Below are 19,164 nucleotides of genomic sequence, written 5' to 3'. Positions count from 1 at the left end.
CAATGGATGTCACGTGTCACGCCCTTTTGACACACCTCCCCACAGTTCCCCCACAAATATGGTCCCCGCTCGTCCCTGTCACTGGCACTTGGCATAGGAGACTCAGAGGCGGTAGTTCATCCTCACCGAGTCCTTCTCATCCTCAGACCTAAAGGGGGTGTTTGCTCAACGACAGTGTTCCTGGAAAAGTTCTCAATGGTTTTATAACCAAAGCCAGCTGCTGTAGGCCCATGCTTGAATGTGTGCGTGTGAACTACAGAGGAGGAGTGTGTTTGAGTGTGTGCACGCACGTGTGTGTGCAGCTTCCCTTTTCAAAAAGACAGAGAGAAAGAGAGAGAGAGAGAGAGAGAGGGCGAGCGAGTGAGAGAAAGTTTTACCACTTTTTTTTTTAGGCATGAGCGCCGAGATCTTCAGTCCATACAGCTGCGACATGACCTCCATGGATGCATTTTATAGTTCTCCTGCAGCACATACTCGGGACCAGCAAACGGAACACTTCAGGACGTTGCCAGCATCCCCTGATACCAAATACAGCCCCACTGCGTTCGTGCAGGCCCACAAAGGTCACGCGTACGGAGACAAGCCCCGGAGTCCGTTCCAGCAGGAGTGCCACTCATTGGACGCAGCCGGAGCCGGTCACGCTGCTTTCAGCAAATTCCACCTCTTCACGCACAGGTCCTCCAGTAAAACACCTCCGGAGGAAGGCGAGGGACACCGGGAAGGCGCAGAGATCGTCCCCTGCTATGGTGAGTGGGCCTCGGCTTTCTGTCTCAGCGGAGCGGGCGCTCCCCCCGAATTACTGGGGAGGATGCTGCGAGCGAGAAATCGTAGATTTCAGGAAAAATTGGCGATTCTTGCACAACATGCTTCGTGGAGCTTCCAAATGTTTTCTGCGCGTGATTAAGAGTGTCTTTTTTATGCACCCGATGATCACGTTGCCTTCATCAAATTAGCGCTCATTAAATGCGATAATCTGTATAACAATCCCTCATTATATCGAACCGGGATGCCTTAATTGAATGATCAGGTTTTCGTGTTTTTTTCGTTCTTTCGTGGTGTTGCTAGCGGCTTTATTGGGACCACTTACATTTAATTGCACCGAAATGGGCCACGAATGAGGGGGCGAATAAAACTTTGACCCACGTTTGGGGATGAACAGCGAGGTCCAACACTAAAGAGACGATCGTGTTACTAGGAAGAAAAACATCACATAAAAGTGACAATGACACAATTCCGCAATCGTTTCATTGGTCGTGATTAAAATTGATGCCCATTTTTTGAAAGGGTCCAAGGTATAAATTATACATAAGGAAGCAAATAAATAATAATTTATTGTTGTAAACCACCTTGTTAAAAGAAATATTTATTTATGATTGAATTGCACTGATCGAAATAGTCAGGGGGGAAAGTGATTGTGTCTTTGACCCGTTCTTGGATGAAGACCCTCTTTTCACTCCACCCTGTCTTTTTGTTTTATGCAATCTGTGCTATTAAATAAGATAAGATAATTTTTCAACGCTACCAAAACAGACTTCAGAAAACTAAATTTATCAATAAAAGTTTAGATTAAACCAAAAAGTAGGCCACACAATATCAAAATTATATTTATCAATATCAATTACTATTCTTAATTCAGAACAAGCATAGGCCTATTATATATTTTTTTGGTCTTTGTAAAAATGTCTAATAGTTGTTCATTAATCCGCTTCAAATGCTCTGTCAACTCAGGCCTTTTCATTCTGAAATCAGAAATGTGATTGTTCTAATGACGTAGCTACAGTGCCTACATAACATTTAATTTTGGAATGAAAAATATGCATTATTATATTACATTATTACATTGTTAATTTATTAAAAAATAAACTAATCAATTACAGTCTTAGCATTTTGATGAATAACAGTATCAAACACATTCATTAATAACATTTCAAATGCAGTTCCATGTATTACAATCCAATTTTGGAATAGCTCTGCCATTTATGTCAGTATCCGTATTATTATTAGTATTTATAGGGCTTAATAGCGCATAAACGAACCCAGGTGAAATTATTAAACTTAACCTTCAAAAACCACATTTAGGTCACAAAGTCAGCAGGATTTACAATAGGAAAACCCATAAAAGCAATTCGTTGCACAAGACAGTTTCTCCATAAAATGTTCACGTTCCTCATCCTATTAGTGTTTAGAACAAGGTTTCGAGGAAGGGGTAAAAAAAAGTGGTAATGTCATGAAAGGTCAACTGCACCAAGACATGTTTGGCTGCAATGGCCCTGTAAATATTGTTTTCCGATGCCGCTTTCCCCGTCGTTACTAAGGAAAACTGATTAGACGGACACTCTGACAAAAACACACTCTGTGTACAGTTAGACTTAAACTCTGTATGCTTTAACAAATGTGCTGCAAAAACTAATGGTCAAAGTCATGCACGGAAAAAGTCTCGGGGGAAAATTCCCTCTCAAGCAGCCCCTCCAAGTCTTTGTTATCCTCGAGAGACGTCACATTTCTTCATTTGATGTGTCCGTGTCTCCCCTCAGCGTGTGACCTTTAGCTTCCTGTCTCATCTGTTTGGGGTCGTAGGCCGCTTCCCCCGCACACACACACGCCACAGAAAATCCATTTGAGGCCCCGCAATGTCATTGCGCAGATCTTTGCAACACTTGGGTTCCAGTTGGATCTTGTAAAGGTTTAACTGCACCCATATTTTTCTTTTGTATTGTCAACCATTTGTAAATACGTTGATGATAATTGCCACAATGGCAATAGTCCATTTGAAAAATTAGAAACAGGACAATGGTGAAATGACTTCAGTCTATTAAGTTCTAACTTATGTTTGAAAGGTATGCATGTAAAATTTAATCCAAAGATATTCGTTCAATCTACTCCTAAAGGTAGAACATGTCACACCAATTTAACATAATTAAGTTAGTTGTGCTTTTTCTAAAACTTGAAGTATATCTTACTTACTTTATTTATTTATTTATTTATTTATTTTAATTTATTTATTTATTTATTTGGGTTTAGATGAGTGTATCTACATTGATGTTGAGTTTTAAGTGTACTGATGGCTCTTTAGAGATAAAGTGCATCAAGTTTCTCCTTGGACCTCATTTTCCGCCTATGTGCCCCTTCGCCATCTTTAAGCTGGTGCGACAGGTCCATTCCGCTATCCTGTAACGGCCGTCCGTGGTGATTGGTTGGAGCAGGCGGTAATGGGAACCAGCCACGAGGCCCAGACAACTGAGACACACTTTCGTATGTCCGTGACATGAGTGGAGGTGACAAGGACTCAGGATCGTTTTACCATTTAGTTTCAGCTATGGCAGGCCAATTTGCATTAGGGCCCGCTTTGCATGGCCCGGTGAGAGCAGCGGGGGTAAGAAGCAGTCCAGAACTTCCTCTGCTCACTTTCTTGTCACGTCACAGCTGAAGATCACATTTATTTAAAAAAAGAAAGAAAGAAAGAAAAACCCATCAAACATCTGTGATGATTGTACCCAATTTAAAAGTCTCAAATGCGTTTTTATTATATCTTAAAGAATCAAGTATGGGATATGCAGTTGTTTGAGGATTTCCTTGCATAATTTCTTCTAAAATAAAAACATTCTGAAAATAGAAGTAGACTAAGAATGAAATATTACCAGGTATGGGTTTTCAAACATCAAAATATCATGCCTTACTGAACAAAATTTAAAATTTTAACAACTTTAGCCAGATGTCATTTTAATTAGCTCACATGGGTGCTAACTGTAGGATTTTTTTTTTTGCCTTATATCCCCAAAGTACTAGACTATAATCGTAAGCAAATTATTGTACTCATAACTTTTCAGTCAATAGTGTATTTTTTTTTCATAGGCAAAGTGCAAAAGGATCAACTAAAACAGTGTAAGCAGTAAAGTCATGTCAAAATATGTTTCCAATATCGTGAAATACAGTTTGACTATAAAATACAAAAAAACCCATAGTTTAAAAATGATCCAAAATCATCTTTGAATTAAAAAATATGTATCGCTGTAGGGAGATTGTGTAGACATGCAGAACCAGCAAAAAGTGCAGTGACACTTATGAATGTAAAACATTTCACAGTAGCTAATGGAAAGTCGTCTGCCTGGAACACAGTGTAATCTATAACTTTTCACATAATTTCTCAGGCAATTCTCAGAGGAACACAATACATGCAGTCATTAATCTGCACAGTTTTTTAAACTGAAAGTTCAACATCCACTTGCAATAATGACAACAAAAATACATATTGACAGGTTAAGAAGTATGTGTACTTTTCGATAGAGTGATGTAGTGAGTTTTCAAACATAAAGATTTTTTTTTGTTCTCTCAGATGGAATGTTCACCCCCCTCCCCAATCAAACCACAAAAATCACAAGATGAAGGATGTTCATCTTTGCTCGAGCGGGCGAAGGAAACATTTGGAAGCGAGACAAGGGTGGGTGTACGAAGAAGGAAAAGTGTTTGAGATGTGATTTATCAGTCTTGGACTTCATGGATTCTTTTCACAGTCTATAAACGTTACACAGCCTGCTGAGATAGATCATCTGTGCTCAGTCAGCAGAGCTGCATTTCAAAGTGAGCGTCTCTCACATTGGAAGGGTGGGGGGAAGAGCATTGTGCTGATGTTTGCCGATCTTCTGTCTGTGAGACACTGTGACTATTTCCGGATTTCAAGACGGCTCCAAATTTACACCTCTTATGAAGAGGAGTGTGCGCGGCATTATCCCAATATGCTTGGCATCAGTCAACAGAAAGTGCCAGTTGTAGTGTGCTAGCTGCCATTTCACAAAGATCAGAGGAGATGTAATGATAGATTTTGGGTGCAACAGTAGAGAGACTGAAGCCAGACCTGTTGGTGAGGCTTTAATACAATGTCCAGTAGTTTGATGCGTGCATGTTTATGTCCTTCAATATCTTGCAGCAAAGCAGGACACCAACAGAAGCTTTATGTTCCCTCGCAATCCTTCTTCTCAGACCGTAAAATAACCCCACAAAAGACGTACAAAGGCATTCTTTCCTCACAGATTTACTGTCCTGGAGGTCGGTCAACTTATGTTTGTAGTTTCAATTCTGGTGTCATTTCATTTTTTTTGGGGTTCAGTGCAGTGGTGTTTTCAAATGATAAAAAAGAAAAATTCGTCACCAGACACAGTGCTGTATCAGTTGATCCATGCTGTTTTTTTAGTTAGACAGGTTAGGCAAATTACCAATGAGCTATTGAGCAATTTGAAAAAAATATATATATATAAAAATATATTTAAAAAGAAATGTGTATATATATATATTTGTGTGTGTGTATATATGTATATTATATAAAAAGTAATTATATATATATATTTTAATATATATATACATATATATATATATATATACACTCACACAAAAACACAAGAATCGGAGCAGAAATTGGGCTCTTCCATGGCACTTGGTTTGATACAACATGTGCTGCCTTCAAACAATTGTTTGGAATGCATATTTCAACAAAAGAACACGTCAGATATCTTGCAATAGTTGTAATAGGATATTGGGAGAGGTGTAAAAAAAATATGATGTGAGTCACAACTATTGAAATACTTTGTTCAGAACTACTGGAACATGTGCTCTCACTTGTGCAGCTGTAAGTCAAATCATTATTTTATAGCCGTACTCGGCGTGTGTTGCTACACAGGTGTAGGCTGAAGATGAACTGATGGTCTCATAATAATTTAGTGAAAGGAGATGACGGTTGGTTGTACTCAGACATGATAAAAGTTTCCATGTGCTGCAAGACTCAGCAAAGCATTTCTTATTTTCCCGTTGCGGCAGAACCTTTCAAGAAAGCACATTAGCTCCTTCATTGCCAAAATGCAACATGAACAGTAGTCTTTTATCAGTTAGTGGTCATTACTCACCAACCTGACAGGACTGCGGCTATCCGGCAGAGAAATATGATGATCACGACTAGGACTGTTTATGCAGGAATTTTAAAGCAAAGGACGTTGGGGTCTAAAACCATATACATGAGTCATGGACAAGGAGCCCGCTGCCGGACTCCCAGAGGGAGTTGTGTCACCAACTTTGGAAACATTTAAGCTTTCCAAATTAGTCAAACACCAAAAAGTCTGCTCTTGCAAATTCCTTTACCTGATTGATTTTCTGATGGGTTGATATTCTGGATTCCTTTCATCAATTCAAAGAATGCTTGTTTAGTTCTTTAGTGGTTGATCTCTCTCACAAGCAGTGTGAAAATGCACAGAAGCATTTGCTTGAAGTTAGTGTGTAAAATTTCAAACTCCCTAACAATTGAGGCCTTTTCAAAATGAATTTTATTGAAATGTATTTTTTTTTTTTTTTACAAGATTTTTTTAAATTTTTTTATTTTTTTTATGGATGATAGAAGACACTATGAATGGCAGTGACCAAATTGGATATTTGATATAATCATCTGTGGTGGAAATAGCCTCATAGTGAGATTCTGGGTTTGAAACATTGCTCACGTCTTGGTGTTGTCATGCTTTCCCTGTGCCGCTTTTCTTCCCCCACGTTCCAAAAGCACCATCATGTGTGTTAGCTTAATTGTTCATCTAATCTGTTTAGTGGTTGTTAGTTGAGTTGTCAACCTGTGCAAGGTTCATGAATGGATGGATTCATTTTCTGTACCATGTCGCCTGTTCTATTTGGCTTTTTTTTTTTTTTTTTTGTTTAACCAGCTGTCTATCTCATCTACCTGAAGCAACTCACAAGATGATTAATCACTTCTAAGCAAACATCTATGCATCATGTTTTGCACCAATGTGTAGCAAAAACAACAACACATGTTTTGAATGTTGGATCACCATAGCCACTTCTAACATTTGAGTGACCTGCCATGCGTGTTGGTTCCGGGTCAGTAGGTGTAAGCGACCCAAAGCCGAGAGCCCACATGAATGCAAACATAACTGAGAGTCCTGAATGGATCACCTGAGAGGGTTTTGCATATATGTTGGCAATTGGTCACACACAAAAAAAAGCACCAAGACAAAACTTTCTGGTATCCCACGCTCGACTTTATGCAATCACATCCAAAAATGAGTAAGACACTGGATCATTTTGATGGACGCTGGCAGACAGATGGTCATGAAGATTTATTAGCGCAGATTTGTCTGAGGTTTGAAAATTCACATGCTGCAATGCCATTAAGTGAGTGTGTTTAGTTTCTTGTAGCCAGAAATAACATCTTTGCAAATTCAGCATGACAGTTCAGGTGACGCCGCATGGCAGACATCCAGCATCTCTGAATCTTAAAATTTTCTCTGCAATTAAAAAAGCCACTTTGTCACATCGAACTACACATACCTCAGAACATCAGAGAATGATCTATAGAGAATGAAAGTGAATGTCATCTATCATGACGGGAAATCTAATCAGTGATCACATTAACACTGGAAGCCAACACATTTCGCAACTAAAGACCAAGAAATGCATTTGCTCCACCCCATCATAAATCCTACTGGCGAATTATGAGCTATGCAAAGCTGCCAAGTGACTGTCATTTCAAGCACTTCAGCGGTACAATGGAAAATGTTCCGATGGTGCCAGTGGTGGTAGAGTTAAAGTTTCAGCACGTTCACACAACTATATTGGGATTTGAATGTACATTTTTGTTGGCAGGTAATGAAAAGAGCTCATGCAGTTCTCACTGGATGTTTCTGTTGCCACACATCTAATGTGGCGACAGAAAAATAATGTTCCGTTTTGATAGTCTTGTTTTGAATTTACAATACGTCTTATTGTGCCTGTTCTTGGTGGTTGACAAATGCATTGCATCATAATGACGCATTAACAATCCAGTACATTCCTTCAGAAAAAAAACACTAATAAAAATATTATTTTGTTACTGAAATGGAACATGATGATATTTTTAAATTCTCAGTCTAGCTGTTTTATTGGCTCTCATTAGATTGGGCAAATCTTCTCTCAGAAGTATCAGAACCAATCAAGCACATATCTTGCATGAAGCTAGTATATTAACAAGGGACTAATAATAAAAAACAACAACATGATAACAGGTCATAAAGCACTATACCAATAAATGTTCCATGACAGGTTGTAGTTTTAAATTAGAACTCCCCTCCCCTACAAAATAACATGGGACAGTCTAGTCATTAAGAATAAAAGTATCTTTACACCAACCTGCGTATATTGTATGCTCATTTCACCTCCTCTTTTGTTTTCTATCCAAACTGCACCTTTTAGTTTTGACCTTTTCCGTTCCATGTTTACAATAAGTGTAGCTTACATTTCCCATCATTCCCCAATCCCCCACCCTAGCCCTCACATTCCCCAACCAATGATTGACATATCGTGCCGTTAGACAATAGAAAACCATTTTAGGTAACAATTTTCTCTTCAGTTTGGGGCAATTTGCCACAGCCCTCAACAATGCCGCTTATGCCAGAAACCGCCACTATATTCCTTCCATTTACAAATTCCTAAAATTGCCTCATTTGCTCTCTGTCTTCTAGGTAAAGAGAGTTCACATTTAACGGATTCTGACTTGACTCCACTCTCCGATCATCCAACAATGGACACCAGCTACCTGGCCGTGAAGGATCAGGGTGTCAACGCGACATCTGATAGGTTGCCAGGCGCTGATTTAGCCAACCCCCATGATAAGAATGATAGCAGCGAGAGCAATAAAGGCAAGAAGAGGCGCAATCGCACTACCTTCACCAGCTACCAGCTGGAAGAGCTGGAAAAGGTCTTTCAGAAGACGCACTATCCAGATGTTTACGCCCGTGAGCAGCTGGCGCTACGGACGGACCTGACTGAAGCACGTGTGCAGGTAACAACACTTGGTTACATTATTCACTACTATGTACCCTTTAATTTTTTATTTTCTTTTTTTTTGCAACCAAGCAACTATTAATTTTACAGCCACAAATTAAGTATTTTAATAAAAACTGTTTACTTTGCCAGACCGTACTTCCAGACGAAGCCACATCGTAATTCTTTGGATTTAACGCTTGGCTTTAAAATAATCCAAGAAAAATATTGGAAAGAAAAGTGTTGAAATGTCTGGCACTTTGTGCTACACTGTTCAGGAGGTATTCTTGCATTTTACACTCATGATAGTCATGTTGACTGTCCGGTGTTTGTTTGACCGCGAACATGAAAAGAGTCATCATACAGCCAAAGACTTTTTGGTCATATAGACGTTTTAGGTCCCAATAAACAGACATATGTGAAAACTATAAGACATTTCAGTTCGAAACATTGATTAGCTCTTATGAACTCAATTCCCACTCAGTGGCCCAATCACAACCACTCTGTGAGTGCTTGACTCTAATGTGAGTCCGCGTTTCATCAATTAGGATCGGCTTCAAATTTCCTGTGACCCTGAAAAGGATATGCTGGTGAATGGATGAATGAATGTTTGGAAAGTTTGACCCTAATCTGCTTTGCTTGTGTTGAGGTTGTAACGGTTAGATGGCGCTCGCCGTACCAGCTGCTTAAATAGCTTGACATCATACTGGAATGTCACAATGGAGTCAATGAGGAAGAGGAAGTCTACGTAGTGCAGTTCTTTGCATCCTTGCCATGAAAATATTTGTTGTTGTTTTTTTAAATGACCTTTTTTTTGTATTGGGCAACACCTTTATCATATCTGCTTCAAAGTTCTGAGGTTCAGGATTCAAATTGCCACTTTGGACATCCTGCGTGGACATGCCTTTAGTGTTTTCCTTTACAAATGCAAGCAAGGTTAATTCACGGATCTAAATCAAGGATGGGCAACGCGCGACCCACGACCACAAATGATTAAATGTAGGTTTGATTGTTAGTGTAAACGGTTGCTTGTTTACATGTGTCCTGGGGACCAGTCCAAGGTGTACCCCACCTGGATGGATAGGATCAATGTTTTGTTCTTCCCATTGCACTGTTGTTGACCAGTCAAAATTTGAACGTATGCTATCCGATATCATAATATTGTAGTTTAAGCACTAAGAGTTACATTTGTCATGTATGGTACTCACTTTTGAACACGGTGCATTACAAATGTATATATCATCCTATAGGATAATGGAAATATTTCCTCCTCTACTTTTGGCTTACTCTGTCAAGGATTTGTACAGAAAACCCTTTTTGAACCCTTCCTGACACACCTCAGGAATTCTCCAGGAATGTATAGCATGTAAAGAGATATAGGTTGGGAGGAAGGTGGCAAATGCAGCTGGGAAACGGGCCAAAAAGTGGTCAAGATCTGTTATTTTGCTCTCCTTAACTTTCTGAAAATAGAAAAGTGAAAAATGTGCCTCGGTGGGATCAAGCTTTGTAAGAACACCAGCTCACGGGTCCTTCAACATCTGCAGTCCTGCACAGATAACGTCACTCAGAGAAAAACGCGAGACATTTATCTGGTAATGTGGGAGTGGGGGAGGCCAGGGGCCCCCGGGGGTCCGATGGTTTGGGTTGCCTGGGCCTCACATGTTGTGTTTTTGGAGAACACACTTTCATCAGCAGCATATGAGGAGATGAGCTCAACTGTGTTTTGATGGTGGTCAGCGGCACGTTCGTAAACATCCTTTCCTTGAACGCCAGGTTTGCCGCCCAACCCCCAAATCCCGAGAGTCAAACATCCAGTCACCATTTGGAACACTTTGCATGCAATCTGGTGGTGATGCTGTAATGCATTCCAGCACATTTCTGTTCGATTCCACTACTCCTATGTCGTGTATGTGAACATCTGTGGGCCGCAGACAACCTAAGCCTTTGGATTCTCCTTGTTTTTCTTTCATTAACATCCTGTTCCGAAAAGAATGTGTCCCCGCTGTGGTCTCCCGGGTAGAGGTGTGAAACAAAAGCCTGGTGCAAGGTAGCCATTGATATTTCAACCCTTGTCTTGTGCCAAGACAATGCGTTGCTCTAGATAATGAAAAAAAAAACAACACATTTGATTTTGGCTCCGCACTGGCTACGTGCCCGTGGCATAGGATAAGAGTAAGTTAACAACCGCTCTTGGAGGAGACAAACAGCAACAGTGACACGCAGCCGCAGGGTTATAACTCAGCCCCGAGGCTCTGAAGGTCGCTGTGAGGCTCACACGATCACAATCGAGTGACTCAGATGGCTCCAGCTTTTACAGCCTTCGGCTTTCCCAGCGGCCCTCTTAAACACTCACGGTCAAAAGATAAAAGGACCGAGAAGCCTCGACGCCCGCTCTGTGCTCCATTCAGGACATTTGCCCAAAGAAATGAATGGCGAGTCTCAAGTGGGAACCATTACGGTATTGGTTTGACTAAAGCTCAAACATAAATTGTGAAACCCGCATTGAGGAAAAGGGTTAAATACATCTCGGAGGAGGCTGACCTTTATCCTGGAACATAAAGTACTTTTAATGAAAGATGTAGGATCTGTAGTCCGAAGTTGTTTGCTTTTTCTGCCTCTGGCTTTCACAGGGCAAAAGTGAGTTCAGATTGGAGTCATATGCAGTGCCGATACATGGAAGGGCCATAGATCAAAGGTCAGGGGTTCCAATAACATCACGTCTCTCAGATTCTTCGTCCGGTCAGTTTGGGGAGCTCAAAGAGCATTAAAAAATTACGACGACAAGTATGACATTAGGTACATTTGAACATTTTGGCAGTTCAACCAAATATTTATAAACTTGGCCTTGCCGAGTGAATTTGAGAGATAGAAATAAATTGACTCTTATAGAATATTCTAATTTCTCAAACGTTTTTGATGAGACAAAAAAACACACATCTCAGTCTGATTGTGTACTTTCATCATAATAATAAACCGATGAATACCTCTCTGGCGATGTCAATGAAAATGGAACAAACTGTCATCTTTGTTAAGGCTGACCGTTTCATGCGCGCATGAGCCTGCAATGTTGTGATTAGTCGGTGAATATGGGAGGATTTGGCAGTACAAACGTACATTTAACGAACCACAACACTGGTCCAAAGTGTTTCCGTCATATTAACGGTGCTTTGAGGGTGTTGGAAAAGTGAAGCCAGGCTCAGCCTCAGATTTCTTTTCAGTTGACATGAGTGACAGCAGAGGCGGGTTATCAATCCTCCAAGCTGCTCTCACACTTCAAAGTGTTCCTGGGCCCGTACAGCTCTCCTGCTGGGACCTGTTTGGCATTTCTCTGCTCGCTCACTCTCTCGGACTGGAACATAAATAAAGCCTCATTGAAAGTCCGGCAGCTACTTAAGCTGTCAAGGTCTTTACCAATTACTGTCACGACACAGTGTGTGCAACATGCAAATACATTCTCTCTTCATAATAACCACCAGATTGGGACACTCAGTGTTGGGATGTGAATCATCTCACGTGAAGAAAAAGGTTCAAACTAGTCCTGGAGTCGTTGATGCACTGAGTAAGAAAGAACAGAGGAAGACATCTGCTCTGCTTCTGTAATTTATGCAGCGCCGGTATCTGACCGCCAGGGAGCTTTGGGCTACAGGAAATTAAAAAGGAAAATGCAAACAAAGCTATGTTGCAATGCCATCTCACCTTTCAATGTTCTCATTATTGCCTCCTAATCTTAGCACAGTGTACATATGCAAAGAGCTGATGGGTGAAACTCAAGAAGCTCACATGGGGCCCAACACTTTGTGCGCTAATCAATCTGGCGGTGGCGCTGTACGTGGCACGCCTTCAGCCAGTGTGATGTCACGCAGCACACTGATGCTTTCATTACACGGCAGTTTTAAGTCCAAACGTCAAATATGATTACAGGAAACATGAGGCACTCAGCGCTTGTCACATTGCAAATAAGCAAAGGTGAACTGAGAGAGATCTGTTTACATTTTGTTGTAGAAGTGAAGGTTGTTTAGAAAACCCGCACAACATTCTTGCCTGTATTTTCCAAGCTACTTGTTATTGATAAAAAAATTTATTCATTTCCTGGCGGAACTGCTTGGAGCCAAGCTTTTCATAAAAAGATATATTATGATTTGAACTGTAAATGTACAGTACACTAAAATGAGTTGAAGCTTATTCATTCATTTATTTTTAAATTTTAAACCAATATCGTCCATCCCTCCTTCCGTCCATCTGTCCTTCCATCCATCCATTCTCAATCTACTTATCCTCATTAAGTTTCCGGGGGAGCTGGTGCTTATCCCAGTTGACTTTGAGATGGAACAAACAACCAGTCACACACACAGGAGTTTCCAATGAACCTAACATGAATGTTTTTGCAGTGTGGACCGAAGCACGAGGAACATGCAACCTCTAATCCAGTGTTTCCCAATCTTTTTTCATTCACGGCACACCTTTTCATTGGAAAATATCTCGAGTCACACCACCAACAACAATCTGTTAAGTGTTATAATATATTATAACACTATATATATATATTACAACAAAGGACGTAAAGTTATATTCCTATATATGTATGGAGAGTCGAATAATTGAATAAAAATAAATATTAAATATTCTTTAAATTGTATTTCTTTTGTAAATGAAAGTGACAGTTTTTGAAAAAAAATTTTGGAAAGTGTAAGGAATAAACTATTGAAAGTGATTGTGATCAAAATCCAAAAGACTCAATATGGCTTTGTTTACTGTTTTAGACTATCTCTATAAAATATTGCGACATTAAGAACAAAGTCACTTTTAAAGACGCTCTGCTGTTCTGACAGCGTCTGAGTGGCTATCACAGTCGAGGTGTCTCGACTTGACTGTGTATTTTACGTTGGTGAAAAATGAACAATCCAGGTTCTCCCGTTGAACTACATGCTCTGAGTTCCATAGGACCGAAAACGCACCACAGCCGTCATAGTGTCACTGTTAGAAAAAGCACACAGCAACTAGTGATGTGCATTCCAGTTCTTTTAAGTGAACTGAATCTTTAGAATCAGTTAATTCAAAAGATTCGTTCAAACGAATTGTTCGACGAATCGTCCCCCCCACACACGCACGCACTGAACAGGAAGTTGGGTCACTGACTCGTCTCGTTCGTGAACGGGAAATTACGTCACTGACTCGTAAAGTCCCTCCTCCATCTATCGCTCGCTGCTGATTAGTCGTTCGCGAAGATTCACGAGTGAGTGACAGACAGCACTGCTGTTATACCAGCCAACACACGTTATGCCGACATTGATGTTTTTTTTTTAAATTAATTTTGTATTTGTTGGGTTATAGTTGATAGTGTTATTATTCCGAATGTGTTTGAATAAAAGGTTGATAAAAAAAAAACGTTATGCCGACATTTGTTATTTTGGGGGACACCAACTCATATAACAACGTAAAACACACACACATATATATATATGTGTATATATATATATATATATATATATATATATATATATATATATATATATATATATATATGTATGTATGTATGTATGTATGTATGTATGTATGTATGTATGTATGTATGTATGTATGTGTATATATACATATATATACATATATATATACACATATATACACATATTGTCATATAAAGCAGTTGACCAAATGTCTGATTTTTATGTTTTGATTGGCGAATATAAATACAAGGGTTAGGGTTAGTGAACGAATCACTTCCTAAAGTGATTCGTTCTTTTTTCAGTTCATATGACTTCAACCAGTTGGTGCCGGTAATGCGCATTGAAGCTGGTGCCACCTCGCCGTAAATCAAAACAAAGAAGAAAATGACGTAACTTCCCGTTCACGAACGAGTCGTGAATTTCTATTTCCCGTTCACCGACTGAACGGATCTGTGAGTGAACGAGTCAGTGAGTGAGTGATTTGCATTTCCAGTTCATCAGTGAGGGAACGAATCCTGACTTTTGCGTTCGCGAACGAGATGGGTGAACTGCCTTCCCGTGCATCAACGGATCAGTCAGTGAACGTGTTGCGTATCCTGGCGTGAACTATGTAAGCCAGAATGTAGATTTATGATTTGCCAAGGAAAGAAAGAACCACTCACTGAAACACCACTTCTTTTATGCACGTTTTCTCTAAGCTAACGGCTAACTTTATTGCATGAAGGGATGCGCCGTTATGCAACAACGGGGAAATTATGCTTCTCTTTGGGTAATCTTGATTTTATAACACTTGTAGTAGTTTTTAAATAACGTGTATGCATATATATATTCCTAACTATTGTTATCCAATATATCTACTGCAATTTCACATTGGATTGCTGGTTTTAAATTTACTTTTATTATTATTATTTTAATGATTGTTTATGTTAAAACTTGTCTGGTGTTTTATTCCTTGTTTTTATATTCGCCAATTAAAACATAAAAATCAGACATTTGGTTAACTGGTTTATATGACAACATGTATAGGTACACCTCATGGACACTTCAATAGGTACACTACACGAGGTAAAATAAATAAATAAATAAATAGAGGGTTAATTGCACAATAAAAGCACTTCCTCGCACCTGGGATCGAACTAATATCTTACCGAGCAAGGGCACGTGTCACTAACCAGTCGGCTGTTTTGACATGTCAGATTGTAGTCGTATGCATTGTTATGTACTAGTGATGTGCATCACAGGCCAATAGGGAAAAAGCTTACGTGAAAGTGAAAAGTTCCACACCCGCCCTCACCCCCACCTCCTGATTGGCTGTTTGAGCTGTGACGTCACTTGGACACGTGCACCTGCGTGAAAAGTTTTAGCTCCTGCAGAACGTGAAAATGACCAAAATCTTTTCATGCAGGTGTGTTTAACGAGGGTAACTTGGAAAACATATTGGAACGCAGCCCCGAGGACTAGAGCTTGACACCTGTGACCTTTGACCATGATTTTTCCCTAATAAAGAGGCTTGTTATTAGGTACACTTGAAAATGGCGGTGTACCTAATGGAGTGTCCGTGTGATTCCCTCGTTAAGTGCACCTGCGTGAAAAGTTTTAGCTCCTGCAGAACGTGAAAATGACCAAAATCTTTTCATGCAGGTGTGTTTAACGAGGGTAACTTGGAAAACATATTGGAACGCAGCCCCGAGGACTAGAGCTTGACACCTGTGACCTTTGACCATGATTTTTCCCTAATAAAGTGGCTTGTTATTAGGTACACTTGAAAATGGCGGTGTACCTAATGGAGTGTCCGTGTGATTCCCTCGTTAAGTGCACCTGCGTGAAAAGTTTTAGCTCCTGCAGAACGTGAAAATGACCAAAATCTTTTCACGCAGGTGCACTTAACGAGGGAATTTTGGAAAACATGTTGGAATGCGGCCCCGAGGACTAGAGCTTGACACCTGTGACCTTTGACCATGATATTTCTCTAATAAAGTGGCCTGTTATTAGGTACACTTGAAAATGGCGGTGTACCTAATGGAGTGTCCAAGTTGGGAAACACTGCTCTAATCAGTACTCCATCGATTTGCCCTGCTGCTTTATCAGTATATTAATATGTGTGATAAGTACGCAAATACATATGTATGTATGTTTTTTCTATCTATTCATTTTTGCACTTTTCTTTGTCCAATTGGAATTGATCTAAGTTACCAGATGTTCTATAAAGATGATGCATTTTCAGAAAGCGTTTAGTGCTTGGGAATGTGAAGATCTATCAAATGAACATGCATCTTCTGCTCAGGTGTGGTTCCAGAACCGGCGGGCCAAATGGAGAAAGAGGGAGCGTTTTGGTCAAATGCAGCAGGTTCGAACGCACTTCTCCACAACTTACGAGCTGCCTCTGCTGACACGTCCCGAGAGTTACGCACAGGTAGTGCAACATTAAATGTGGATGCACTTATAAATTCATTCATTCATTCATTCATTCATGATCAGAATAATTGAATAATTATTTTACAAGTGGCCCTGGGGTTAAGATGGTCCTGATATATGATTATATGGTTGCGAATGTCATGCCATATATTTTTTCATTTAAATGCATTTATGGCTTTTCATGTTGTGTTTTGACTTGTACACTTTATTTACTCACAACATTAAGTTAGTTTATTAAGTTTAAGTTAGTTTATTAAGTTTATTGTTGATTCCCAAAATACAATCAGAAGAATATCCTAAAACGTAACAGAAGCAGTATAGACTAGAGAAATTTGACAAAATAAAGGAAACACTCAATTAAATTCCAGGAAACAGATATTATACTAAAGTTTCTAAATGTAACCTCTGGGCCATGTGCACTGTTTTACCAGTCCAGGATTATTGGACCTCATAACTGTAGCATATATGTTTTATGTCTTTTTGCTTCAGATTCAGAACCCATCCTGGATTAGCGGCAGCAGCGCAGCGTCACCTGTGCCAGGCTGCGTGGTGCCCTGTGACACAGTGACCCCATGCATGACCCCTCACCCCCACTCGGCCAGCGGGGTGTCTGAGTTCCTGGGTGTTCCCAGCCCCGGAGGTCACATGGGCCAAGCTCACATGGGCAGCCTGTTCGGAGGATCTCCCGGCATGGCTACGGGGCTCAATGCGTATGATCTCAACATGGACCCTGACCGCAAGTCCTCGAGTATCGCCTCTCTGCGTATGAAGGCCAAAGAGCACAGTGCAGCCATATCTTGGGCCTCATGATGTGTCAAAGCCAAAGGGGACGATCTTTATCTCCCTGTTGATGTCCGAGCCAGCCTGGAGTGGTCTGAATGCACACAAATAAAAATCTACAGGCAACAGTGACTACCTTCATGAAGGCTGCTGACAAATGCAAATGATGAAGCAATTATTCAGAATGACTTGAAGTGGACTTTGTGGAGTGGGAGACAACTCTGTGCCGTTAGAGTGCAGTATTGGTGTTTTTTTTTTTTTTTTTTAACTACTTCATGCACTTATTTTGCTAAAATACAGGAAGGTTTGTTTCTACAGTGCTTTCAGTGAGTTCGGGTGCTCTTTTATTCTTACTTCACTATTTAAAATTTGAGTTTTTTGGGGGCGGTGCAGGATTTGCTTCAAAATCAAGCATCTAGACAGGCTAAATTTCAGATTTAATTTAAAACAGTAGCAACAACAGCTCCCTCGTGTATGATTTTGAATGTTTTTAAACAAGTGTGGATTTCAGAGATTATCATCTGTAAAACCATCAAGCTACAGGAACAAATATGTTGCGTTGGACGGTGGGGCCTCATTCACTTGGTTTTGTTCTATATTATTTTAGTTTTTTTTTCTTTTTTCTACATTTTAACCATCATCGGTGTCAGGAAACGTACATACTTGTCGCACAGAGTGACATCAATCACAACATAGCAACATAAATTTAAGAGACTAATGGGACTTCATAGGAAATATTCCAGCAAAGAAAGTTTGGGGGTTGAGTTTCCCTTTAAAGAGTTGTAATACAAGCATGGCCTTAAATGTTATGTTGCTTCCTACTACTTTTTTTTTTTTTTTTTCGAATGAAGGATATCATTGGACAGCAATGCACAGAAACTGAGCTTTGTTGCTCCCCTCTTGAAGAATCAGGTTCTTCCACAACAAAGACATTCAAGTATGCATCTTAACTTTCAGTTCAGAGCAGCTCCCTTCCAAGTCTCCTCTATGCTTGTTTACCTCCATCCAATACAGATGCTTCAAGTTCACTGTGGGAAGTCTTATTATTCCCCCAGATGCCTGAGGACAGAAATAGCAGATAACGTTTGCGCTCCTAAATCACTGACACAATGTCAGGTTATGTTCCTTTGTTCGCAAAGATTGCATGACGCCGATACCTTGTTGAAGAGCTTTGGGCACAGTAACCGTTGAAAATTGCCGAAATAGGAACCACATTCTCGGCAGGTGAAAGAAGTGTAGTGCAGGCTATAATCTGTCAGCAGAGCACGTCACACTGGACTTGTTCAAATCACATCCAGTTTTACCCCCTGGTCCAAATCCAAGGCATATGCAGGACATAATCCGGACTGTATAGTCCATATATCAAAAGTGAGAGGATTGGCTTGGATATGTGGACATGGGGGCCCCCTTCGCTTGCTGAGGGCTTGGGTGGAGAGGCTTTCTGCTGTGTTCCGGTGTTCTGGGAAAAGGACAGTGCACACAGCTGTGCTCAGGGGCTAAATGCAAAACAAACATGCCTCACACATGCTTCCCCCTCAGCTGTCATGTCTCTGCTTTCAAAGATCTCCCCCCCCCAACTCCCCTCACACCGATGCTCTTCGCTTGGCCCTTTGCACAACATGTCCACAGGTCCAAATCTGCAGAGCCATCACAGAGTTCTCTGGCTCAGGGTCGAGGCGCAGCCAACCCAGGAAATATTTTTAATTAACACTGAGCCCTGGGGAGCCAGCGGGATCTT

At 40.4% G+C, this 19,164-nt stretch overlaps 1 protein-coding gene across 1 annotated transcript; it reads left to right on the top strand.

The window, feature by feature from the left end:
- Positions 1 to 394: 394 nt before the first annotated feature.
- On the top strand, positions 395 to 18,454 carry LOC148400298 (homeobox protein aristaless-like 4). Its single transcript, XM_088370479.1, has 4 exons — positions 395 to 746; positions 8,487 to 8,806; positions 16,516 to 16,644; positions 17,136 to 18,454. The coding sequence occupies exons 1-4, from the start codon at positions 395 to 397 to the stop codon at positions 17,454 to 17,456; spliced, it is 1,122 nt and encodes a 373-aa protein (XP_088226605.1). The 3' UTR covers positions 17,457 to 18,454.
- Positions 18,455 to 19,164: the final 710 nt, after the last annotated feature.

This window comes from Syngnathus floridae, chromosome 3, assembly GCF_059516105.1.
Source record: "Syngnathus floridae isolate MCC-2025c chromosome 3, RoL_Sflo_1.0, whole genome shotgun sequence".
In the NCBI taxonomy this organism is placed as follows: domain Eukaryota; kingdom Metazoa; phylum Chordata; class Actinopteri; order Syngnathiformes; family Syngnathidae; genus Syngnathus; species Syngnathus floridae.
This window is presented reverse-complemented; position numbering and strand designations above follow the sequence as displayed.

Coding starts and splice junctions, on each gene's coding strand:
- LOC148400298 (XM_088370479.1), top strand. CDS start 395: ATGAGCGCCGAGATCTTCAGTCCATACAGCTGCGACATGACCTCCATG. Junction 747..8,486: donor AGAGATCGTCCCCTGCTATG/GTGAGTGGGCCT, acceptor TCTGTCTTCTAG/GTAAAGAGAGTTCACATTTA. Junction 16,645..17,135: donor GTCCCGAGAGTTACGCACAG/GTAGTGCAACAT, acceptor TTTTTGCTTCAG/ATTCAGAACCCATCCTGGAT.